The sequence below is a fragment of the Coccinella septempunctata genome, chromosome 6 (genome assembly GCF_907165205.1).
Source record: "Coccinella septempunctata chromosome 6, icCocSept1.1, whole genome shotgun sequence".
NCBI lineage: Eukaryota > Metazoa > Arthropoda > Insecta > Coleoptera > Coccinellidae > Coccinella > Coccinella septempunctata.
In genome coordinates this window covers 19,114,182-19,140,153 of record NC_058194.1, presented here as the reverse complement: position 1 = coordinate 19,140,153, position 25,972 = coordinate 19,114,182, and the positions used below count along the sequence as shown (strand labels likewise).

Here is a 25,972-nt window from a genome sequence, read left to right as displayed (position 1 = left end):
GTAGTGCCTACTGCGTATGAAGTACAGCTATAGCTGTCCTACAGTTTTTGCACTTAACTCCTTCATTTGAAGAGCAGCTTGCTGTACAGTTTTTGCATAGTGACTACTGTATTTAAAGTACAGATTGCTACAGTTTTATCACGTAACTGCTGCATTTGAAGTGCAGTTGGCTGTGGAGTTTTTGCAATACCATCGCTGTTTTTGAAGTGCAGCTGTGGCTGTATGTCAAATGCAGTTTGTACTGTACAGTAACTACACATTCCAGCGGGACATATACGGTCCTTTTTGGTGCAGTTACTGCATTACAATCACTGCAGTCAAGTGAAGCAACGATGTTGGTACAGTTTTTGTACAGTGACTGGATTTCAGTGTTTGCTGGGTTATCCTAATTTTTCAACTGAATAGATTTTTTTTTTCAACGTTGACGTTTAACTTTTCGTAACCACTTAAAAAAAGTAGAATATTTCGCAACTGATGATGAAGCGATACTTGCTTTCACAGTAACGAAGGAAAAAATAAATATTTCTGTTACTAGACGATTCCAAAGGAATCTGATATAGACGTTTTCGGTACTTTTGATTTGAATTCAAATAGTTACATCCTATCCAAAATATTGTATGAAACACGTTAGGAAACACTCTTTATCGTACACAAAAAATGAACGATCGACCAACTCAATTGTTAGAGAATAGCATCTACACTGATCAATAGTATCATGCTTGCGCTGCTGCATTCTCTTGCTAGAGAGTGCACTAACTGATACTCCATCTGCGCTGGTTTAAATACCGAATCGCTGTTAAAGCAACCAATGATCGTTTCGTACTTATCCCCTCCACTAGATTTTCGAACTTAAGGTTCAACACAGTTCAAGTTTTGGAAGGAGGAAACATAATCTGTAGTGAGAATGCAACTTTTTACTGTTATTCCAATATAATTTCTTTTCCAGTTTTTGCATTTGGACGAAGCTACAGTGTTCTCTTCATAGCAAGGGCCCTACAAGGTATTGGATCGTCCTGTTCTAGTGTCTCAGGAATGGGTATGCTGGCCGAAAGATATCCAGATGATAAAGACCGAGGGAACGCAATGGGTGTAGCACTTGGAGGTTTGGCTCTGGGTGTCTTGATAGGTCCACCTTTCGGTGGCATAATGTACGAGTTCGTTGGAAAATCAGCACCCTTCTTAATCCTATCTGCACTAGCTCTAGCTGATGGAGGTATATATTTTGATAGGCACATAAAGTCAGTCATCTTTGTTGTATTTTGCCGGCAGACCCTACGATTTGTACCTGATCTACAGAGTGCGGCAGAGTCACTGACTAGTTTCAGGGAGCTTTGAAAAAAGGGGGAAAGTTGATGGGGCAAAAAGTTTTCATTTATTCGAATCAGGTGGAAATATATCTTCAAGGCACCCCAAAACAAAAAGTCGCAGATGCTCTAAGTTACTGTGACATCGAAAAAATAAGGGACATTTACTCCGACCTGAGACACAATACTCCAAACTGTGGCTTCAGGTGAGTGGAGCGGTCTTTCATGGAGTTGACGAGGAATCAGTATAATATGAAATGCTATGATGTGATTAACTGCAGTCCAGAACCGGAAATTTTGCTTATTCACTGTTCCACAAAGGTCCAAATGTGCATCATCACTGGAAAAATATCATGGCGCCGACTAAAACCTACAGACCCTAAGGAACACAAAGTTCCCTTTTGCACCTTCCTGTCCCCACCACAGTCCAAGCAATCATCTTCGAAACTCGTCAATCGACTCTGCTGCACCTTGTATAATTGTTTCAAATTTTCTGGAAACTATCATTACCGCCTCTATGTAGATAAGTAGAAGCACAGCCGTCTATAGAATACTTAAGAAGACTCTGGAAGAAATAGAGTTAATTGCTTGTATACCAAATAATTCAATTTACCTTCACCAACCTGAAGGCGCTACTGTGAAAGCCAAACATGTATAGTGGTTAAATAACTCGAGTTAGTGAAAATCGTATAATTTAGTTTTTCGTTTTAAGCCCGTTTGCAACAGCCGAGAATTCTCTGGAGAATTCTCTACAAAATTCTCGCAAGAAAAGGGCGGAGACTATTTAGTACGCAACTGAACAGAGAATTCTACCGAAAGTGCGTATGTAACGGTACATAATTCACGGCGCATGAAATCTCGAGTAAATTTTCTAGAGAATTCTCGGCTGTTGCAAACGGGCTTTACACTCAAATTTCAGTCAAAATTTTCAGATTCATATTGGACATTGGACATGGAATAAATTTCTTCTCTTTGTATATTATATTGGGACAATAATTCTTCGTGACTTTTTCAATTTTATTCGTTTTTTTTTTCGCAATTTCTCTCTGGAGCTCATTTTGTTAGCTTTCAATGCCCAAGTCCACGAGCCAAAATTTTGCGTTTCTTTTATAAAAAGCATGATTCTATCCTATTTCCGGCAGTAAGTAGCTTGCCGAATCTTCTGTGTTGACAATTTGGATGAAAACTTGATTAGCATATTTCTTTTTGCTTCAGTTCTACAATTATTGATGCTACAACCAGCAGTGGTAAGGCAAGAATCAGATCCGCCATCCCTGAAAGCGCTCGTAACTGATCCTTACATAATAATAGCAGCTGGTAAGCAGTCCATCCTTCAGTTGAACATTCTGCTTGTTTAAACACGAACAAACTAATCATTTAGTCTCTCTTAGGGGCCATAACATTCGCCAATCTCGGGATCGCAATGATGGAGCCATCTCTACCAATTTGGATGATGGACACGATGGAAGCTGATAGATGGCAACAGGGCGTTACGTTTTTGCCGGCCAGCATATCATATCTGATTGGAACGAATGTGTTCGGTCCATTAGGTCATCGTATGGGTAGATGGCGAGCTGGATTCGTTGGTTTGATAGTGATAGGAATATGCCTCATGTTGGTAAGATTTTGTAATGCATACGAAATATCATAAAATACAGTGATCAATTTTGATAACTGCAGTAAAACGTGTACAGATCAAGTTTCATTCAAGCTTGAAAATACTTTGTGAAGATTGTATAAATCAACATGTCAAAAAAAGGTTGACATAGAGTTCCTTCGTTCCTAAATCACCTTAGAGCAACTTTCATAATCATCAATCAACGGCCAGATTTATAATCAATCAAGTCTATTTAATTTCAAAGCACCCTTAAATCCTCTAAAGGAAACTTCGAAAGTAAATAAACCTTAAAATTTATAATGTAACTGGCCGTAAGTCCCTTCAATATTGAAGCTCCTTTTAACTCTACAAAAAAACCTTAAGGAAGATATAGAATTGCAAAGACTTCAATTATGATGAAACTGATAATTAGGAATAAGTATAACTTAAAATGAAATAATCTGAAAGCATTTCCTCTTCACTCTCAGGTGCCAATGGCAACCCATGTGAATCATCTAATAGTGCCCAATGCAGGTTTAGGATTTGCCATCGGTATGGTTGATAGCTCAATGATGCCAGAACTTGGATATCTGGTGGACATCAGGCATTCAGCTGTGTATGGTAGTGTATATGCAATAGGAGATGTGGCTTTCTGTTTAGGATTCGCAATAGGTGAGTCATACAATTGAAACACAGGTATAAATTTCTCTAGCATTAAGATTGATCATTATTTGTTTTCGCTTGCGCTGTATCCTTGAAGCTCAAATTTTTCTATAGAATTGAAGTAACAAGAACATATAACTATGAAGCTGCCATGCAAAGCCTGTTTTTTTTAAATCAGTAATGAATAAAATTCAATCAAGTTTCATCAAAATCAATTCAGATACGTAAAATCTATTGATATAAAAATCATCAAATATTTCGATTTAAATCGAACTAGCAAACCACTCGGAGTATCAACAAAATACCATTCCGTAGAGAACGAGTAGATGCTGACCATGGTAGCGGACTTATTTGATCTCGTCAAGGCCACACAACTCCCACCTCAATGGAAATGGAACCCACCCGTTTGAGTTTAGAGTTTCCCATTTTGTGCAACCTTAGAAGCCCATTTTATCCTAGGGTCTCCTAGGCACCAACGCCTCCTTTCTTATACAGGGTGTTTTATAAGCATTACAAACAAATAATAAGGATAAATTCAGATGCATACCACCCGACGATATGCATATCAACAAGTGTTACGATCTGAATTGAACTAGCCAATTTGCCATCGTCAAGGCCCCAAATGGAGTACGCTCCATCGAAGAAAAGCAGATGCTAACCATGGTTTCGGTCTCATTTGACCTCATCAGAGCAACATAGCATATTTCTACGATGGAGAACGTTTGGAATTGATGGAACTTTATTCAATATTGGCAAGTTCTGCTAATATTAATATTGAAAAAAGTTCCATCAATTCCAAACTTTCGTTTGTTATTCGAAAAAATACAATGACAATGAATTGTATCGAATCAAAAGGTTTTCAAATTACAAGAATTGTTGAAAATGGCCGCCTCCAGCTAGGATGCAAGTGTCCAGTCTTCTCCTCATTGATTGCCGAACTATTTCAAAAACATCAGGGTTATTTTGGTATTTATTTGGGAAATATGTACCGCCCTGTATCTTGGAGACGAAGCATATCCAAATAAAAGCCTACAGGACTTTTCTGACTACAAATAAATAAGAGATTAACATCCTGAATTTATTCGCAATGTTAATAAAATAATGAAACACCTTGTACACTTCTCTATGCAAATCCTCCAAAATGCTTAGTTGATCTTAGTATTGACCAGTATAAGCGTCAAATTTTTGAGAAATTTCGCCAAATTGAAACATTTGTGATAAAAACCCAAGGCAGGTCTGTACTTAGGCAGAGGAATATATTCATGATCAGACAGATTTGACTGCTCAGTTCATAATTGGGCAATAATTCATCCAATTAAGATTAGTCTGCTGAGCGTTGTTTTTGCCATGCACTTGGTGTTACAAACAGAACCAGTCAGGTAAGAAAGTAGGAAGTAAATTCCGAATATTGGTATAGCGGGTAGCCGCAGAATTCTGTCCATTATGAAAATGACATTGCATAAACTGCTCCATTAGTTACAAATGTAGGGCGACCGAAATAATGAAGAAATTAATATGAATCCGGTTTTTACCTTCCTTTTTAGAGATTTATAAATTATTCTCAACACATTCCGATAGGATTGAGACAAATGGAAATTGTTCGTGAGGAGATTCGATGATGAAATATAGAGCAGATAATTTCGGCAATGATTTGTCGATTTAATTCATGAATAATTGATTGGATCTGCAGTTAGCGCTGCGTTTTAAGTAGGTTAACGAAGATAATTGATTTATTTCGGAAAGGTTGTGAAAAATGTTATCATTTTGAATACCTTATAAAATTAATGAAGATTTAAGAATTTTGTTATTGGTTTAGGGAAAAAGTCAGTAATTTTTAACGGATGTTAATTTGTATAGGGGAAAGTGGGGGAATTGGGAACACTTAATTTCAAGCGCTGAAAAATTATAAAAAAATCAATAAAAATATAAAACTTCCCTTAAAAAATGAACTCTGCTCATTTATGTACTAATCGGAAATAAAAACTATAAAAAATCAACGTTTTCTGAAAAATATCAACGAAAACAAAAAATACTATCGTTTCTATTTACCCGACACCCTATGGGGTAATTGTGAACAGTCCCATGGCAAATAAAAATGAAATGGGATAATTAGAAATGGCACATATCACAAAAGTATCAAGTATCCACTGCTTGTTTCTCTCAGTTGCAGCTCAGCTTAATGTAAGCTTTTCGTTTCTTAAATCTTCGAACACACAGCGGGGATATTCACTTTTATATTTCGTTTCGGTCTTCTTTTTATAATTTCTTGGTATCTAGATACAACACATTTCAACGTTAAAATATTTTTGAACTATCAACCAGAGCAGCACAAAAGTGATTGGAAACGCAAGGGGCATAAGGGGCGTTCCCAATTACCCACTCGATATCGTTTCTAATTACCCCAAGTTATCAAAAGAATTAAAAATGGCTGGCATTCACTTATCCATTTTCTTTCAACTTCGAATCACGTAGGTTTAGAAAACACATAGTACCAGTATGGAATCAACAAAATATGGCACATCTAAACTTCAAAATAAGATAGTTACATCTGTTATAACACACGAAAAAATTGAAGTTGAAATGCGAAAACAATTCTTCGACTCGCCGTTACAAGAAATATGCAACTTATCGTCGCAACTTTTGACATACTCCCTGAGAATCGCTAGATGCATCCGTTGGAAATGTTGAAGACAGGGTCGCACATGAGGAAGTATTTTTTATCTAGCTGTTCCCAATTACCCGCCGTTCCCAATTACCCCACTCTCCCCTACATATCAGCATTATATTATGAATTATATACAGGGTGTTCTCAAAGGGTAGACTTTTTTTTGACAGAAGGTAGAAGTCATCGAAATAAGTCAATTCACAAGAAAATTTCTATGTAAAATGTTCAAGAAGGCTGAGCTACAACCCCTTGAAATTTGCAAAATTCCATTAAAAGAAAACAATACATTTTGCTGGATAATGAATGGTTCAGTACTTCCCAGTCTATCTGATTAGTCTCATGAGCACCCTTGAAAAAATTGTTGTATCAGACGATTTAGGGTGAGAAAAGGGTAGGGAATTGAGACAGTTTATTGAAAGTGCTGTTGACAACGTGCTATTATTGTTACCATATTTCATCCCAATTTTAGTATTGTTGGGGGTTTAACAAGAAGTTTGTGATTACCATTGTGAGAAATTGTGAATAATTGAGACGAATTTTATTAGTGTATGAAGTATTTTTCAGTCAGTTGGTATCAAAATAAGCCGTTTTATAAAATCTTCTAAGTTACAAAATAATGGGGCAATCTTTCCATTTTCATTATCACGTAAAAATCGAACAGGCCTCTATATCCCAAAACGAAACTATATGGTTGGGTCAGTTATCAGGATATATAAGTTTTTTCCCTTTGCTTCACTATAATTCAGATGACAAATGATCTAGGGTCGTATGAGGATCTATTCCAGTAGTCATTTGTAATTTTTTTTTCCAACTTTGTCATTTTGAAAGTTTTGTAAGGGTGATTTTTGGAGAAACGGTTCATTTTGACCAGTCTTCCTTCTGATAAAAAAGCCTCACCTTTAAATACACCCTGTGTAAAAGTACAATAGGTTAGGAGGAATAATAATACACCGTTGTGTATCGAACATGCCTTCAATTTGTAAGTGAGAAATTTAAAGATAGGTACATACAGTATCGGAGATAAGCCGTTCGCAGCCCTTAATCAATCATCCTGTATAAAAACATTAGCACGAAAATTTTCAGATTCAAAAGTCTATTTAGAAAACTAGGATAGGAAGGTAGCTCTGGTTAATACTGAGTGAAAGGGTGGTGAAAACCTCGTTACAAAAGTCTAATTGTCGTATTATATGCACTCTTTCATTCAACGAGATTCATTCCAAACGTCTTTTTTTCATAGAGTTTTCATGCTTAATCTTCGTAGTACTTAGTTCTCCTTATTCAACAGTAATTTCTAAAAAGGAAGACAGGTTGATTCGATAACGCAGCAAGAAGCTACACTTAATTACCTACATATCTAAAGAAGTATTCACTTCAAAATTTAAATTCGTCGATATGGAAGTTAATTTAATCACTCGATTTCAGGGCCTGCTATGAGTGGAACGCTCGTGAAGAGCATCGGTTTCGAATGGATGCTCTTCGGAATTGCAATATTGGATTTCATGTATGCTCCACTTCTGTTCAGTTTGAAGAGTCCACCAACCAAAGAAGAGAAAAAGGTATGTTTATAACGAACTCGTATCTATGTCATTCTGCTACTTTTTAGATTTTTATCGGAATTGGGCCATCTTTTATAGATTTTTATCTTGCAGTTGTTTAAATACATACTGTATCAGTTTCTAAGAAAAAATGCCTCATGTTGTTATTTTCTGAATGAAAACAACAACCTTGTTGGTTGTAGATCACTTCATATCTCAAAATGTCGGAAAATTAGGAAAAAATATTGATTTAATAAAATGTTGATACTTTCATGGCAATGCTCATTGTCATTATATACCTACGCAAAGTGGCGGCGACATCCTGAGATGTTGGCCTTTCAATTTCTCTAGGTCTTGCCTACTCGCAGATTTTACGAGATTTTGGCTTTTCTCCTGGAATAATTGATTGCTTGAAATTGACGGCTTGAAATCGGTATTTATTTAGTCCTCAGGTCGAAAGGAACAACCATATGCTTTCAATGAATTCCACACTTTTTGACATTTTAGAAGTCATGTTTCATTTGCTTTGCTATCAGAATTTTTATCTTATTGTGTCAATATACAAGAGGAGTTTTGAAAATACGTTGCTTTGAAAGATTTCGAATGAATAATATAAACTGTTTTTTTGATCATTTATTTGTACTATGCTTATGCATAACTGCTTGAATCCAATAAATTATTCAAGTCATTATTTTCTAATTTTTAAAATATCAGCATCGATGATATTGGAAATAATCCTTTCCACATTGTACGATTGAATAACCAATTTTTTCACTCCATTGTATGCTTTGAGCATTAATGGTAACGAATAATTAAAATTCAAGGAGCCACAATTGGAGAATATTGAAACCAGGGATGCCATTTTCGATAACATCAGAACAAAGCCACACAATAAAGTAATCAATAAGTACCTATACTAGATATTTTCTTGTGATTCACTCGTTACTCCTCTGCACATTTCACATATTGCATGACTGTCCACCCAAAATAAAATAATAATTAGATGAATCAACAATGAATTGTACAGGGTGTTCATAAAGGATACAATGAAATGGTGGAAGGTGAATCCTTGTTCGAAAATATCCAATATTTTGTCAGTAAACATGGGGACAAATAAAGAATGTGGGATGACAAAAATGAAAACTTTTTTTAGAGCGTTAGGCAAATACATCTTCTCTAAGTTTCAAAGAACGATTAGTAAAAGGGTTTGGATTTTAGAGTATGATAACAACCACTCAAACGAATTGTAAGTGAATGATCTTATTTGACCAGAATAATGAAAGACTTCAACATATCGAAAATTATACATAGTTGAATATCTCCTGCCCTTCCATTTCAATCTTGTTAACAGAAACGCAAGAAAAATTCTCATTTTTGACACCCAATATCCCAGAAGAAGTGCATACTTGATATCATGTTTCTTTACTTAATATAACTGATGTCGGGCCCGGAATCACCTACTATTTTTGCCTCATCTTCATTAAACGCCCTGTATACTCATAGCTGTTCCATCAGAGGACAATACACATATATCAATTCTTCAAAATAATGGATTACTGATATATTGTGATCCATCCCTAAAGACTCCACAAGATCACGTACCTTAAGTCAGGACTGTCAGGAGAATGTGGGAAATCAAAAATAATATTTATACAGTGCTACATAAAACCATAATTGCTATTAAATCATGATACCATTTTTCTTTAAGAATTCGATTATTACTAATTGGTCATTGCATAATTAATTTGTTGAATTATACGGCCATTTCATGCAATGCCACAAATACGAATAATATGCCACAAATACGAATATGCCTACTTACTTTCATAGAAATCTGAACGCTCAGTAGCTAACTCTGTTGATCATTTTCGATCAAATTTAATCAGAATGTGTTTGTTAGACATAAAATTACTAGTATGCAAGTGTACCTAATTTGAATAATAACGAAAGTACCGTGGTGTCGCTGACACTCTTCATTTTTCGAATATAATACCTAATATAATTACCTACCTTCTATTGATTATATGAAATTACTTCTGATTATATTGATTTTTACATTTTTTTTTCTCTATTAAGAAAAATCTGATAGGTAAATGAGTTAACGGGATACAATATTATATCACGCTATTTTGATCCTCTGAGAACTTTTTGTGTGGGTTCTGGTTATTTCTTTTGGGAGATTCTTGTTTGTGGAGTTAGATTAGACTATAAACTGTATAAAGCCCGTTTGCAACAGCCGAGAATTCTCTAGAGAATTTACTCGTTAATTCATGAGACGTGAATTCTGTGCAGTTACATACTCACTTTCGGTAGAATTCACTGTTCAGTTGCATACAAAATAATCTCTGCCGTTTTCTTGCCAAAATTTTGTAGAGAATTCTCGGCTGTTTCAAACGGGCTTAAAAGCTTAAAAATTAAAGATCGCTTTGAATCAGTAGTGGGTCCACTTCTTTGTGAATGGTTCATACATTTCCCTATGTGATTGGAAAACTTCGATACTTATCAACTTATCCATCGATTTTATCGATATCCTTGTGCAATCTTGGGAAATATATCATTTCAGAAGAGCTATAATTCTGTATAACCAAGATCCAATAACAAAAAAATTTCAATAAAACAGTTAAAGAAAAAGTTTAAAAAATATATTATACATCCCTAAAAAATATTGTTCATACCTTGCTGGAAATGAAAATTTCAAAACAAGTATTAATTTGACTCTTGAACAAAATTAAAAACAGTACTCACACAAATCTTGTTCAGCTTTACAATTTCAATATAGGTATGCTATCTTTTAGGGATAGCAATAGTGTCTTGGGCATCTACCATTTGAGTTAACCGCAAAATTCTCAAAATACATTATGAACCTGAGTAACATTCTTCATGTTCATTAGAAGTCTTTAATTATTTTTATTGCCGCTTTAACATCATTATATATAGAACAATAGTTCTGTTGGGATTTCAATACTTGTTTGTCAACTGTAGCATCTATCACCCAAAACCTGGTTAATCACACTCCCATACCCATATTCTCACACTACCATTTCCCATTACACTTAATCGCAGAAAAAGTTATTGAGTTTTTTTTTCAGTCACTTATATTGGGAGAGAAATCATCAGTTCGATATGTAACATATCAGAACGAAGAAGATGATGAAGAGTGAAATACCTGAGAAGATCTTCACTTTACTCAAGATGAGTTGACAAAAATGGACTGAATTTATCATTTGTTGGATTTGTAAATTTGAACACATAATGAATATGTAATATAATATTATCGTTCAGAAATGTATGAAGCTGTTCAGGAACATAAAAGACAAAATTAACGATGGAAGTGTCATACTATAATCAAAATTCAAAATTTTTCTGAGGGGTCCTCGCTGGGGATTTTGTGAATGGCTGCGCTGAATCCTATCCGAATTAAAGGAGGCGAGGCAATAAGATGCCCCTATGTTTTGGAGTTAAAAAAAATTGGCTAGAGATTGATTCAATTCGAAACACTTCCATTGAAGCCTGGTCAATGATTGCAAAAGAGTATATACCATATATGATGTGAAAAGTTGGTTATTTTCATTTGTAGCTGATTTGTGAAAGGTATAAGTGTAATCTAGCAAATAAAATGGCTGAAATATTTATATAAGAGAATTGCTGAGCCAATCAAAAAGTTTTTTCTTGGGCAAGCCTGGTGAGCAGGGGTTTATGAATCCTACAAACTAATAATGGGACCTTAAATGTTGCTTCAAACATAATATAATATACTATCTTGTAAACAATTGTAAATCTGACATGTAAAATTGTATCGATGGATCACACAAAATGAAGAGACATTATTATATTGGAATGTGTCGTATATATCGGAATATTTACCCAACTTCAAGCGAGCGACAGTCTCCTTAGAAGATTATTGTGAAGAGACAATAATCATCTCTTGTTCCCATTTTTGAAAGCCCACACCTGAAATTTTATTCAAAGCTGGTAAGGGTCCGAACAACAAAAGTACTCAAGTTTCTAAATGTATGATGCCATAACTTTTCTGCCAAGTACAGTGGCCATTTTTAGAACTTAGATTTTAGAGTACATGTTTCGATAGGTAGGTTATATTATAAATTATAACACACTTCGATGGATATATGTTTATATGTTTGATGTTTATATTTCATGTGAGATTTGTGGCGCAATAAATGGATCATAATGTGATGCTTTGTTTATTTTCATCCATTCTAGACTCTACTCATCTGTGATATAGGTAGTTTTTTCTTGAAAATAGATGTTGGAAAGAATTTATAATTTATTGGCTCATTTCATGCCATTTGCAGGATTTTTTAACCTCTTTTAAATAATTATAATATTTCCACTTAGCAAAGAGTTCAGAGCTTTGGTGTTACATAAATTAAATTGTGATTTCATATCATATGGTCTCGAATATGCTGAAAAAATGCTATTAACAAGTTCCTATCATGTAGATGATATGTCTAGATCGGGAATAACTCAAACTCGTGCAGCGCTTTGGCAAATCATTGTAGAGGGTAGGCAAAATTCGTTGTCTACTGAGGGTGTCTCAAAAACTAAAGCAGCTAGAAGAAACCGGGTGACACATTTGGATTGGTCAAGAAAAAAGAGTTCGAGAATAACGTATTATCCGTTTTCTTCTAGCTGCTATAAATAGTTCTCGAGAACCCCTCAGTGGGCAATGAAATTTACCCACCCTGTACTTGCTTGTGAAAGCATTCGAAGTCTTTTGTGCTTCCATAGCACTTACGAGAGGCTGAGTACTAAAGTGCTCGCTTGTACTTCTGGAGATTACTGAGCCAGAACACATAGTACGTATAAAATATTATTAACCTAGGTATAATATATCACCTGAATTATGGCACTAAGCCCTTTCAAAAGTTTGTCGAAAAACAAATAACCGAAGTTGACACCCTACGAGAGTGTATTGATATCATAGATCATATATAATAGCTTTCTGTCGTCCTATACATATTTTTATGAAAAGTTTGCTGGCATCAGCTACGTTGCAGTAGTTGCTATCATGCATTATCAACCTAGGTTGAGGTTCCAAATATGCCGATTTAGATCATAGATAGACCCTTCGACAGAGGACTTTCAAAGTTCAAAGTTCTCAAAAACATTCAGACCACTACTTTCGAGCTAAGTACCAATTTCCAATTATATCGGAGCCCTCTTTTTGGAAATATTTGAAAAATATTTTGTTCCCGCTTCCATAGGCAGTTTTTGGGTGTTCAATATTTGTATGGTAAACCGCTATCGTTATAAAATTACACGAATGCCCAAAAGCTCCTGTTTGTTCAATTGAATTTGTAAACCATTCTTTTACATGTTGATCTAAGTCCAAAAATCGTTTTCATGAGAAATTACAAATTTTTCAGCCTTGAGAAAATAACTAATTACATATGTGGGAATTCAAAATAAATATTTTGTAATCTGCAAAAATTAACAGGGTATCCTATACTGAAATGAGGGTTTAATAAATATCGGGGATGGTATGTTTTTGTTCAGAATAATAATGGAAAACTACTAACAGAAAGAAATTTTTCCCAAAATATCTCCTGCTCTTTCAATTTTCCCAACGAAAATGTGAGGAAAGTTCTCATTTCTCATTTTTATATCCAATCTGTTAAAAGAGGCGCATATTTAATCCCATATGTTTCTTCACGAAACATTAATTTTCTGCATTCATGCCGCATCTGTAGTATATAAACACCCTGTATTATAATAGAATTGAACTAACAGTTATAAAGGGTGAAACTGGTAGAAGTATCATATTTTGGAGTTCATCCAGGTTAACTTAAATCTACCCTCTACTGATAACATATATAAAAGTTTAAAAGTACATCCAAATTAATATAATGCCGATGAAGCAATGAGGTTCAACAAGTATGACCATAAAACAAAAACATCTAAAAAAAATCGATAGTTTTTTTTCCCGATGAAAGTCGACTCAAACTGGATCAAAACGTGTTTTTATATAATTCGAAGTTCCCGGTTACGTCCATCAAAAATCACGAAAATATCCATAACAAACTGGTACTTGCCCACTGGACAAAATGTGGACCGAAAGTATTTTCAGTTTATGTAATGCGTGGTATAATATCTGGCTCGAAATATTGGGCATTGTGCAACTTTCTCCTAGACAAGGGCAAGAAAAAGAGAAGAAATGTAAAACGATCAGAATTCGTTGATTATAAAGGAGTAAATATGTCCGTTCAGAATCAGTTCAGCTGTGAGTGTTGTGCACACTGGGTATAATCAATATGATTGGATCGATGACAGTGAGTTCCTTTTTCATTGAACAATAGTAATTACGTTCATAGTAGGTACTGAGAGTTAGTTATAAATTAATTCAATGGATCAGTAACGTCTAAAAAAATTTTCTTCATGAATTTTCATCATTATTATTATTATCATTTTAATTTACCTGAATAGATCCGCAATAATTATAGGTCACAGACAACAAAAGTTGAAGTACAAAATGTAAAATGAATAATTCTGTTGAATTGGAAAAAAACATAGCTAAACTAAACAGTCTCGAAATAAAAGCTGCAATTTTTTGTTCAAGTCATAATTCTAAGAAACAGAATACAACATGAAATGTTTCCAATTACGAATCCTCAAATAGCAAGCCAGAAAATGTTCTGTACTAAAAAATATGTATCTTATCTTGAATTTCCTTCTCTGTTTATTGAAAAAGATGAGAGAATTGTAGGAACGAATTCTTCAAAATATAATTCCTTACCTGTATATGTCACGCAGAACCTTGTAGAAAAATATTTGCATAATAATATTCCCAATGAGCAACAATACAATACATTTTTTCGATGCTAATTCAGTTTCAACAATTTTGGGAATATGATTATTTGTACTTACATCTCAATTTTCAATTCAACCTTCATAAGAAGGCTAACCCAGGTGACCATATCTCATAACAGTTATGAAGCAGAAATATATCCCACGCTCCTTGTTTTATAACAGATATATCACACTAAGAGTACAAATACAGAGCGCTTATGTAGCAGCTATGCTCCTATGTCCGCCTCAAACAAGGAACACATCTCCTTTCTGAAAGGAGCATAAATAGTTCAAACATGGATCATGCAAATATTTGTTTGATAGGAGATCTATATATATTACGTTCATGTGCTATGTTTATTATGTTTCATTTGTTATTGAAAATACTTTCCAAAAAGGCATGAAAAATTATGGAAATTAATATGAACTATTGCAATATTGAACTCGTATTTTGATTTTTCAAATAGTGTGTATTTATCGATCATTTTTCAAAATAAAATTGATTATTGTTCTCCAAGAAAAATTAGGGCATGTCTTTCTGGTCTTTGCACTTTCCTGCATTCCTTAAAAAAATAATCAACAGTTCATTAATGCAGGAAAGTGCAAAGACCAGAAAGACATGCCCTAATTTTTCTTGGAGAACAATAATCAATTTTATTTTCAAAAATGATCGATAAATACACACTATTTTAAAAATCAAAATACGAGTTCAATATTGCAATAGTTTATATTAATTTCCATTATTTTTCATGCTTGAATAGAATACTATATGCATATATCATATCTTTCTGAAGAAAATTTTTAATATAAGATTTATTCATTTATTTCTACATATGAGGTACATGCAACACGTGAGGAAATAACTTATATCGAAATTTACACCAAACAGGACATTATTTATTCAAATATAATTTTTATATGCTGGATATAATAAAAACATAGCCTATTATGTGTCATAGGACTGCTATGAAAATACGAGAAATGATTTATTGACCTACAGTTCGATATCCATAGCACTTTAATTCTTTTCAGTAATTCACCATTTCACTGGAAAATCACTATGACACACAAATAACTTATCAAACGTTCAATATCTGCACTTATTAACTTCGAGTAATCCACTATTCAACTGACAAAATGTCTAAATGATAATAAATACATATCGAAACGACAGCAGTATCAATAGCATTTCTCACAATCCTCCATATTTGTTTACGTTTTACAGCGCCCTCGACGGTAGTTAAAACGCTTATGGTGTCATGCTATGTTCATGATCTCAAAATGATACATGGCAAATAAAGAACAATGTTACAAATATGTTACGTGGATATCAGGGAGCGGAAACATGAAATTTACAAAATGTGGATATAATTTCGATACAGCCCAGGTACATCTCAAATATCGCATCAGACACGTAATGGTTACAGAAAAATAACACATAACAAAGTTCCCCATTCGATCTCCCAAGAAAACATAACAGATATGTTACTGGTCACTTGGGAACGGACACAGCAGCTAGGAGGACCGTTGTTGGAGGGTATTAGATTGGCGAAGTTAATTTTTCTTCTGCAATAGCAATGTAATAAATAAATTCCAGTTGATAAATAGATATATATTTCGAAACTATTCGAAATAATTTTGTAATATTTTTTCAACTCGTAACTTGAGATTTTGATTGATCATGATTCATATTGATCAATTTTTATGAATTTCTTTGAACAAAAAATCTTTATATAATAACCATCGATATCAATACATATCGGAACATTTTATTTTCATTTTTTAATTAATTGATCTCGTAAAACACAACACAAAAAACCTTTAATAAAAAAAATCATAAGAGCATTGACTCTTAATCCCTTATTGCCATGATTATAATTAAGTATCGAAAAAATTCATCATTAAAGAGAAGATAATATGTACCTAAGCCATTATAATGATGAATGACTTTTTAACAAGAGCATAAGTGGAAATTCGGTATCAATATTACAACACTACAAATTCGTCAATCATTATATAATCGAACGTATATAGCGTTATCGATTCAAGGCAGTCTGTTCAGGACAGAGAAAGTAAAACACCTGCCTCCTGCCTACATTTAAGATCTTTCATTGACCACAACCCGCAACCATTCACAAGTAGTTCAGTCATACCAAAGAGTAGCAACTTGTTATTATCCAAATAACGTTTTTATTACGAAAACACAGTATAACTCTTATATGTGCCTTGGGTATATAAGCAGTATGGGGTTGGGGTGGATTTCCCAACAAATAATAAATTTTATTGCCCTTAATCTCCGCAGTAGCTACAAGAAAGAAAATTATGACGCCAAGGTATAATAGGCAATGTATATTAACATTTGAAAATTAGTGTAATTCAAAAAAGTCAACAGTGTTCGGTTCTGAATGAACGTTTTTTCAGTATTTGAGTAATACTCAATACATTATTCATTATTTCTCCTCAGTCCTCAATAAAATGTTCCTAGATTGCAGTTCTACGAACCAACTGAATTTTTCTGAAATAATCTATAATTCATGACTGGTATTCGTGTCCTGACTTTTTAAATATTCAACTATGTAGTGGCACTACATAGTTGAATATATAATCTATAATCAATAAAATGAATAAACAGTTTTTGTTCTAATTATTCAACTAATAACATAATGAAGAATATTCAATCAATAAAATATCAGAAAATTTATTTTTCATTTCACAGCAAAAGTATTCAACTTTGAATATCCAGTAATTATAAAAGAGAAGAGAGCTCATTTCTAATAAATAAGTAGTGAAATATTGAATGATAATTGAACTTGAAATAATCTGCTGCAATTTTTTTCAGAGAAACGGACTTGGAGTCCTTGCACTCCTTTCATGCTGTTTGTGTCAACATTACGGAGGTCAACCTCAATATACCCAACCACAGCAACAATACAATCCTCAATACAGCCATAACACCCCCCCACCACCCCAGATTCTAAGCCACAAGCAAGCCCTCAACCATGATGGTAACTTCAAATACCTCTTCACCTCTGACAACGGATTGGCCCAAGGAGAAACTATTAGCCCTGATGGTTCAAGGAGCGGTGGATACGCCTACACCGATCCTACTGGCAGAAAAATCTCCGTGAAATACACCGCTGGTAAAGAAGGATTCAGGATCTTGGAAGCTGATCACTTACCAAAAGCTCCACAGCCTGTTGCCCCAGTACCAGCAGCGCAAAGTTATCCATCCCAACAATACAACGGAGTTCAAGATGATGGTCAGTACAGGCCAGAATTATATGAAAAGCCTAACTACGCCTACTCCGCTCCTGCTCCTTACCAGCAAAGAGCCTACTCCGCCCCTGTTCCCCAAAGCATTCAGCAAAATAGCATCAACGAAAGGGACTACCACGATGAACCTGGTAAAGCCCACAGTTTCGGAAACGGATATGTATTCGAATTTTCCGGATAAACCTGGTGGAAATGAGTGTTAGCTGTTTTCAATTTTCGTTTTTCTTTGTTCCTTTTTTCCTCTTAATCCTTCCGGTTTGAATCACTTCTCTCAGTGAAGAATTAGACTGATTCATGTAAGAGTGATCCTTGAGATCAAGTCTGTTGAATAGATTCGAATCTCACAGAAAGAAGTTATGTATGATATTAAATATTGGTAATTTATGTTTTACCAAATATGTAATATTATTTTTAACGAAGTGTCATGTTTTCTTCTGCCATCTTAGTCAAGCGAAGGATGATGTTGACTGTTCTGTTAATCTTTTATACTTTGTTATTACTCTGTTCTCTCAATAAAAAAGATATTTGTTGAAGAATATTTTTGTGTTTTACACCTTATAACTGACTTAAATTCCTTGCATTTTTAGAAGATACCATTTTGCCAAGTCTGTATATTATAACTACTTATATTATTATATATATATTAGGTATATATATTACCTATATTACTACCTTACAGGATGAGTCTTTGTGTCGTACAAATATTTTACTTGAGGTCAAAAGAAACCTTTTTTTTCCTGTAGTTTTTTTTCCGAATTTGCTCGGTTTATAAGATACAGGCTGTTGAAAATCATTAAAAAATGATATTTTTAGTTTTATCTCACAAACGGTTTTTTCTGATGAAATGAATTTCGGCATATAGTTTTTCATTCATGCATCTCTTTCGAACACAAGATATAACCCACGTCTTCCAGTTTTCTCATTATGACCATTACGTATAGTAAAAATACCAAAAATTCAAAGAGCCCAACTCTTGAAACTAAGTTAGACGCTATCTAATAATTATCTGAACGTTTTGTGAAATAAAAGTATTCTTCATATTTTCTCATAAAATGCGCCATTTTCGAATAATTTGATGTTCAAAAATAAAAAATATCTGTGAAATCCGAAAAATTGGGTACTCTGACCGAATGCAAATCTTTTTAAAAAATCAACAAATGTGTAATGTAAAGGATTTAGCGAGTTATTCTGAAGGTATTTTTGTTTTTCTAGGGGTGGCACAACTCATTATGAAAACTTAAAATGGCTTTATCTTTATATCAGGACTGAATCAGAAAGAATGGTATAGGAAGGAGGTGTTTCTTTTTAATCAAGAATCTACTGTTAAAATATTTGTACGAGTCAAAGACTCACTCTGTATTCAGCTTCTTTATATGAATGTTGAAATACAGTACTTTTACTTCAATGATATTCACGATTTTGGAAACAAAAGTTTCACTAAATTTCAATAGGAATTGAGAACACAATAATTCCAACCAAATTTTTAGTAGTTGGATAAATAGACCGACAAAGTTTGAATCAAAGTCCACTGCGATGTTACGATCCTTTATAAAGACTCTAAGACAAGAGAGACAAGTTCAATTCGATGACCATAGCCAAAAGCCTCCTTATAATTACGGGATTGAAAATAAAATAACCCCTTGGTCCTTCTACACCTACGTAGAAGAGAAATAGTTCGATATTTTCTAGATATTATCATTGAGTATTAAGTGGGTTTAATACTCAATGATATTATTCAAACATTGGTGGTGAGCGTTTGGGGATCCCCATTTAAAAAAAAAAAGGAAATCGAAAAATATGTAATAAGGGTTGTCTTTCTAATTGCCAATCGAAGAAGAAATAAAAATGTTTATCTTATTTGCTGAGTGTCATCTAATGTCTATTTTTTCACCCAGTAATGGGTATTCAGTACGTGCTGGTAAAAATCCAGGTTGTGAAAAATTTTTTGGATAAGAAATAGATATTTCACATATCCAAAAATTAACGCAGGAAAATAAATAACATAATTAAAATCTAAAAGAAAAAATACTCAAAAATCTCTTGAACTAAAATATTTCGGTAAAAGAAACTACATAGAATGGTTATGAAAGAAAGACATCACTTATGTCTTATGATGAGTATCAATGTAAACTGTATTCCCAATCTGAATTGTTCATTTTCTTCTTCAGTCTTTCAGTTTCAATTCCGCATCGAACCATCATCTCATTTTTACTTTCACCATCAAAGATTTTTCAGTTTAGAATATTCCGTACTTTCAACTTAGGTGCATTCTTCACAACTTTCAAAAATTCTCTCAGTCTGCAGGCATAAACGTACCCCGAATCTAAATTGTTTTTCTTAAACCGCACCCATGAAATATCATCGGTAACACTGTGACAAATCAGTAGATCGCCTAACTGATTTCGAGTTATATAAGGGTTGTTTACTCCGATAAAAGCGACACCAGTTTGGGAAATGGGTTCATAAACGATTTTCCAGAAAAACAGAGGAACCGGTAATCCCAAAGTCCCATTTCTTTCGAGAAGAAAAATTTGTCTGTCGGATATTTCAAGAATTTTGTATGTTCCTGTGTATATTTCTAGATCATATTTCTGGGAAGTTACTAATTTTCTGACAGCAACTTCTAAAGTTTTCCAATTGCCACCATTGAATGACTGCCATTGAGGTGCAGCATTTATTGTGAAGAATGTTGAACTTTGCTGATGGGCAAAATAGAAATCAGCCTTTGCTGATAAATGACCTCTCGCTAAATAATGCCGATTATCATTTTTCACTAATTCATTAGAGTTCGTTGGAAACTGCAATAGAGAATTGATACGTTCTTTCTGGATCTTTTGGACGTAAGCATCATCAATTTGCTTGCTACTAGCATTGTAATACTCGTTGCTCCAAGATATTCTTCCAGCATTCTGCGAGTGGGAAATCCATTTAGTCAAACGAAAATGAGAGTAAAATGTATTCTGCAACACTGGATCGAAGCATACGATAAAAACTCTCACAAACTGCTTCTGTACGGAGAAACCAATTTCTATCTGCTGAAAAGACTTTCCACACTTTTTTTTCATACGCCTAACCGAAGGTTTTGGAAAATTTGTACACATAAGATCCTGTATTGTTATTTTATCGTTTCCCAAAAGAAACGTATCTCCTTCTAGGCATGTTATGTTGACCACAGGATTTTTGATCGATTTCAACTTGAAGTTATATTCGTGGATACAAGTGACGAACAGTTTTCCATTTTTTGGTATAGAAAACTTGATCCCATCATCTGGATAAAAAAATTCGAATTGTTCATTGAGAATGAGCGGTTGGTTCTTCTTCAGTTCTGAGGTATTAATGGAACAGCCTAAAATGACAAAAAAAATTGAATTTCATTATTACTCGAATAGTTCCAGGAGAGCATAAAATGTTCATTGTGTTTCATGCAAATTGTAATATTGATTTCTAGCAGAAGGTTTTTGTGATTTCGTTTGAATTTCTGTGACCCACTTTTACCTGTATATATGCTAAAGATATGTGCATTTACTATATTTCATTCACATATATACAGGGTTGGGCATAAGTCTAGAATACAATTAATGTTGCTTCAATCAATAACTCCAATGAAAACTCGTCAAATGATTTTTAATTATCCTCATTTTTTGGCCATTTCAAATTGAGTAACTATAAATTTTATTTTTTTCAATAGATTCTTGTGTTCCTTCTGATATAAAAAAAATAAATATCGTGTCGGGATTACATATTAACTTTACATCTATTTTTATATGAATAAGGGAAATTATGATGTAAGAACTAATTGTAAAGAGTTTTGGGTGAAAGCTGCATCTCACCTATTTCGTATGTGGGAGGGCTCTCCAATAGAATTATTAAAACGAAGATAAAATCTTGAACAGATTGATTCATTCTCAGAATCAAAACCGAATTTTAGCAGAACTCCTTTCGATAAGTTTATTAACATTAAAATCTCCTTGGAATTACAGTCATTTGGGCGTCCATAAAATATTTATTATCTTCAGTTTTATAGGAGAGATTTATGTTATAAAATTCACAATTATCGTCATGATTACCATCGAAAATCTGGAAAAAATTCAATCTTTGCATTAGTCGGTACCTTAAATATGTGCGTCAATCGGGGAAGCATCATGGTTAAAATGAACCAATCAGGTATTTCCCTAAAAAATAACCGGAGATGCTTCTTCCGTTATCAGTTTTAGCATCATTGGTTGTTATAGTTGGAAAAATACGCGAAACAAATCGTAAACACTTGAAGCTATGAAAAAAAAAATCTTGATAATTTGGAAATTTGGCTCGCGTTGAATGTGTTGAACGTGAAATTTTCAAGTTCAGCTGAGGAAGTATATTGAACTGGAAATTTTGCGCTAACAATAAATCAGAATAAGAAATCAAACACTGCCTCTTCATAAAAATCTTATAATTACAAAACAAAAATTTATACAAATAGGGCAAATTTAATTTTATTCCTCGATATCATCACATTCTTGAATTGTCGGAGGAATCGATAATTTAGGGCCATTCACGGAATTGTTTAACGCAGTGAAAGTTCCATTGAACGCAGTAGGATTCTCTTGATTGGTGTTATTACTATTTTGCTTCAAATGCATATTCTCCTGATCCGCATCTTGGAATACTTCTTCTTCGGAGAAGTTACCATCGAGCTTCGCTTCCAAAATCATACATTGCATTTGGAAATATCTTTTCTCCTCGTTCATACACGCTATATCCTTTTCCTGCTCCGCAATCATCCTTCGTAGATCTGCTATTGTGTTCAAGTCCTCCTTTCTGGATTCTCTATTTTCATATCTTTGCCTCACTTCATTGAAACTGGAATGGAAATTAAAAATGAAATTTGTTGGTCTCATTATCGATTTCACGTCCACATGTGTATGGTTCACTTTATTCCGTATGTATTGTATTGTATTTCAAACTTTTTAATGTGTCTAACACCCATATGATAAATAAATAAGTAAATTTTCAAATTCAGTATAATTTTTCCAAAATATATGTTTCTCGAATACTTACAGTTTCTCTAAACAGTTATATCTCATCTGCATTTTCTCTATTGTTTCTTTATCTTTAGCTTGTGATTGAATCATTTGGATTTTTAGTTGTTCTTTCTCATTGTCATATTCCTTTCTAGAATTCTCTGAGTGTTCTTTGAAATGGCTGCAACGTGAAAGAAATTATTTAGAAATGTCTGTTCATTAGGCAGGCCCGGATCTACGATTTTTTCTGACCGGGGCAAATATTCATGATGGCGCCCCCCCCCCCCCCCTCTAAGGTTCGTAGGAAAAAAAATCTAATTGCATATTCGTCATCACTTTCAACCCGAGTTATTTTTTTCACTAGTTCGAGGTCGTATAGATTACGAATATGTAATTAGATTTTTCCTAAGATGAGTACTTTGGGAAAAAAATCACTCATATTTTTTTCCCATTGTTCCATCAAAAGATATTTTTTCTCATTGTTCCATTAAAAGTTATTCTTTTCCCTTAATACTCCCAAAAATTGCATATATAAAAAAAAATTAAAAAGTTTGTATTTACAAGAATGTCGTTTGCAACCCGCCATCGTCTATCGTTTTTACCCGCGCTTCATGAACGAAATTATTCCGAACAAAAATTTATTTTTGTAACTACATATATCGACCCGGATCATTTTACATATTAATTCAAGGTAGATCACGAATATGCAATTAGATTTTTGGAGTATCAGTATTTTGAGGAATAAATCACTTTTAGTGCAAAATTTCGGAAATATTGGTCAACTTTGAGGAGCTGTACCAGCTAGAAAAAAGGCACTAGTCATATGCTGCTTTTTTGGTGATGAATTGTTTTTTTGCAAATATAAAAATCCACACTTCATTCATCTATCTCGAACGGTTCAGATTTTATGAATTTTTCCGCGAAGGTCCAAAATTTCCGATTTTCCATCGACCATAACTTGAAAAGTAATTTTTTTTAAATATCTGTTTGCATATTCGTGTTCTACGCCCTCGAATTAGTGTACAGAATGAATTCGGTTTTGATCGGAGACCAAAAATATTCTTCAGAAAACCGCCCAATTTGTATATATTTCATTTTGTGAAAACATTTAAAAAAAACTCAATTTCGTGAAACTTTTGTATAAAACATTTTTTTGTACCTCTCTTAGTAACAAAGTTAAGGAGGGGCTCAAATTATGTTGAAAAACTCGGTACATCTATGGAAAATTTGAAAAAATGTCGATCTTACCGATTTCCACCAAAATTGGTGTTTTTACTAAGGCATAGATTACGAATATGCAAACAGAATTATGCTGAAAGGATTAGTTTTTATGTTATGGTCTATCGAAAATCGGCAATTTTGGGCCTTAGTTCCAGATGAGAAGGCAATTCCCCAGGCAAAAAAATTACTGCTTGCGACGCAGTGTAAACATATCAGATCTTTCAACCTATTTCACCCAAGTGTGGCGGTCATTCGTAGATGACTGAATAATATGCAGTTAATTGATCCCTCATTGATTTTAAATATTTTAGGCATAGTGATGGTTTATCATGTTTCCATTCTACAGTTTCCATTTTAGCACTAGGAAATTAATTTTTTCCGAGAAAATCAAAAGTAAAAAAATTTCAACCTCTGGTTGATTTTGGCGCCCCCTTAGGCTGGCTCCCGGGGCAAGCGCCCCGCTTGCCCCCCCCTAAATCCGGGCCTGTCATTAGGTACTCATAAATGAAATGGCTCAAACCATATCGCGAGTAATCGTCAGTTTCTGATCTCTAAACTGTCAAAATCCTGATATCGATTGAAATTTATTCTGTTTCAGAGATTGGGAGTGAAAACCCTAAAAAGTTTATTAAGAAATGTCAAAATCCTATCAGGTCCGTGAATTGAAAAAATGTAATACCGTATGAGTATGAAGAAAATACGGCTATTTTCAGTTTCTACATTCTGCTCAAGAAGAAATGAAATCAAATGACCCAATTCATATATTCACATTTGTGGTGGTGGTTCAGCTATAGGGTACGATATTAAAAGAAATAAGTATTTCCAAAATATTAAGGATAGAAGAAAGAAAAAAAAACAAAAAAAAATTAAGATGAAATAATTATTTAGCATTATAGGTAAGTGTAACTATGTAACTTTGTCGAAGGTCGGAAACAAAAGTCTACAAAAATGTTAGAGAAGATCTTATGGCTCAATCAGGCACTTACTTCATTTTACTTTTGGCCTCTTCCCTTGCCCGGTTCAGGTCCTCACACTGTTGAGCAATTTCCATATTCAGTACTTGGATTCCACCTTCCAGAGTATCTACATTATTTTGCAGATCTTCTATAATCGAATTCTTAGTTTCCAGTTCATTTTTCAGACTGTCCACCGTTTTCAATAACTCAATTTCACGTTGTTCATGTGATTTTTGTTGGATGACAAAATTCTCTTCCAAGGCTTTGTATTTGGATACATACTCACTTTCGACAAGATCAACTGCTTCTTGCCTTTGTTTTATTAAATTTTCCCATTGCTCGTCTGAAAAATTTTAACGAAAGCTATAGGTAGGTAATCATAATTCTTGATTTTCATACTGGATAGTGAAGATGATATAAAAACAAAAATGATGTAATTATATCAATAGGTATAACCATAATTCCAAAAATTATCATTGTTTATAGGTACTGAATCGATGTGATGGAAATTTTGTGTTCGTATACAGAGTGTTTCACGAGTAAATGGACAAATGAAAACCGTGAATAGAGGGCATTGAGCTCAGTTCAAAAACATCTCATATGTGTGTCTTAGGTTTTCTGTTGTCGATATACGCAGGGGGTTTTCTGAAATTTCTCAAATTTTCGTTAGCTATAACTCTTGAAATTCTCGATCGATTCGACCTAAAATTTATATTTAGGTTGAAAATGTTAGTTTCAATGAAACAGAACATTCGAAATCGACAAAAATCAGGACCGGACTCAGTGAGGATTTATTCAACTTCAAACTCATGGAAAACATACTGTATGTAGTTTTTCATCATAATTTAAACATTTCAATGTTTTTTTCCGATTTGTCGAGGGTGCAAACTACTGAGTTTCTTATTTAGTATTCGTTTAAGCCTTCGTTTTACACGCTTGGTTGATGAC

At 33.8% G+C, this 25,972-nt stretch overlaps 4 protein-coding genes and 1 long non-coding RNA gene across 8 annotated transcripts in view; 3 read left to right on the top strand and 2 right to left on the bottom strand.

Moving 5' to 3' along the window:
* Positions 1-11,958, top strand: part of LOC123315677 (synaptic vesicular amine transporter) — a 61,212-nt gene extending 49,254 nt beyond the window's left edge. The window contains exons 6-12 of one of the 2 annotated variants that reach the window (XM_044901499.1): positions 947-1,213; positions 2,520-2,621; positions 2,696-2,922; positions 3,390-3,573; positions 7,652-7,785; positions 8,589-8,660; positions 10,854-11,958. In XM_044901499.1, the coding sequence (XP_044757434.1) occupies positions 947-1,213; positions 2,520-2,621; positions 2,696-2,922; positions 3,390-3,573; positions 7,652-7,785; positions 8,589-8,660; positions 10,854-10,925 (1,058 nt within the window). In that variant the 3' untranslated portion in view covers positions 10,926-11,958. The remainder of the gene's footprint in view (positions 1-946; positions 1,214-2,519; positions 2,622-2,695; positions 2,923-3,389; positions 3,574-7,651; positions 7,786-8,588; positions 8,661-10,853) is intronic. The other variant, XM_044901500.1, reaches the window with a different exon arrangement.
* Positions 11,959-13,857: 1,899 nt separating this feature from the next.
* LOC123315352 (endocuticle structural glycoprotein SgAbd-8-like) lies at positions 13,858-18,371 on the top strand. The gene is made up of 2 exons (XM_044901015.1): positions 13,858-14,054; positions 17,411-18,371. Exons 1-2 carry the CDS (start codon positions 14,037-14,039, stop codon positions 18,023-18,025), a joined length of 633 nt encoding a protein of 210 aa, XP_044756950.1. The 5' UTR covers positions 13,858-14,036; the 3' UTR covers positions 18,026-18,371.
* Positions 18,372-19,628: 1,257 nt separating this feature from the next.
* Positions 19,629-21,801, bottom strand: LOC123315307. The gene is made up of 2 exons (XM_044900957.1): positions 21,675-21,801; positions 19,629-21,190 (listed from the first exon to the last, which is right to left on the bottom strand). The coding sequence occupies exons 1-2, from the start codon at positions 21,745-21,747 to the stop codon at positions 20,076-20,078; spliced, it is 1,188 nt and encodes a 395-aa protein (XP_044756892.1). The 5' UTR covers positions 21,748-21,801; the 3' UTR covers positions 19,629-20,075.
* A 460-nt stretch (positions 21,802-22,261) lies between these two features.
* The window catches only part of LOC123314950 (protein FAM184A), a 37,537-nt gene continuing 33,826 nt past the window's right edge, over positions 22,262-25,972 (bottom strand). For all 3 annotated transcript variants that reach the window (XM_044900430.1, XM_044900429.1, XM_044900428.1), the window contains exons 8-10: positions 25,055-25,367; positions 22,885-23,028; positions 22,262-22,686 (exon numbers count right to left, since the gene is read on the bottom strand). In XM_044900430.1, coding sequence (XP_044756365.1) covers positions 22,320-22,686; positions 22,885-23,028; positions 25,055-25,367 — 824 coding nt within the window. In that variant the 3' untranslated portion in view covers positions 22,262-22,319. The remainder of the gene's footprint in view (positions 22,687-22,884; positions 23,029-25,054; positions 25,368-25,972) is intronic.
* Positions 25,294-25,836, top strand: LOC123314958. Its single transcript, XR_006537886.1, has 2 exons — positions 25,294-25,393; positions 25,474-25,836. It is a non-coding gene; the product is annotated as an uncharacterized LOC123314958 (long non-coding RNA).

Coding starts and splice junctions, on each gene's coding strand:
- LOC123315307 (XM_044900957.1), bottom strand. CDS start 21,747: ATGAATCAATCTGTTCAAGATTTTATCTTCGTTTTAATAATTCTATTG. Junction 21,191..21,674: donor CCCTCCCACATACGAAATAG/GTGAGATGCAGC, acceptor TTGTCATTTTAG/GCTGTTCCATTAATACCTCA.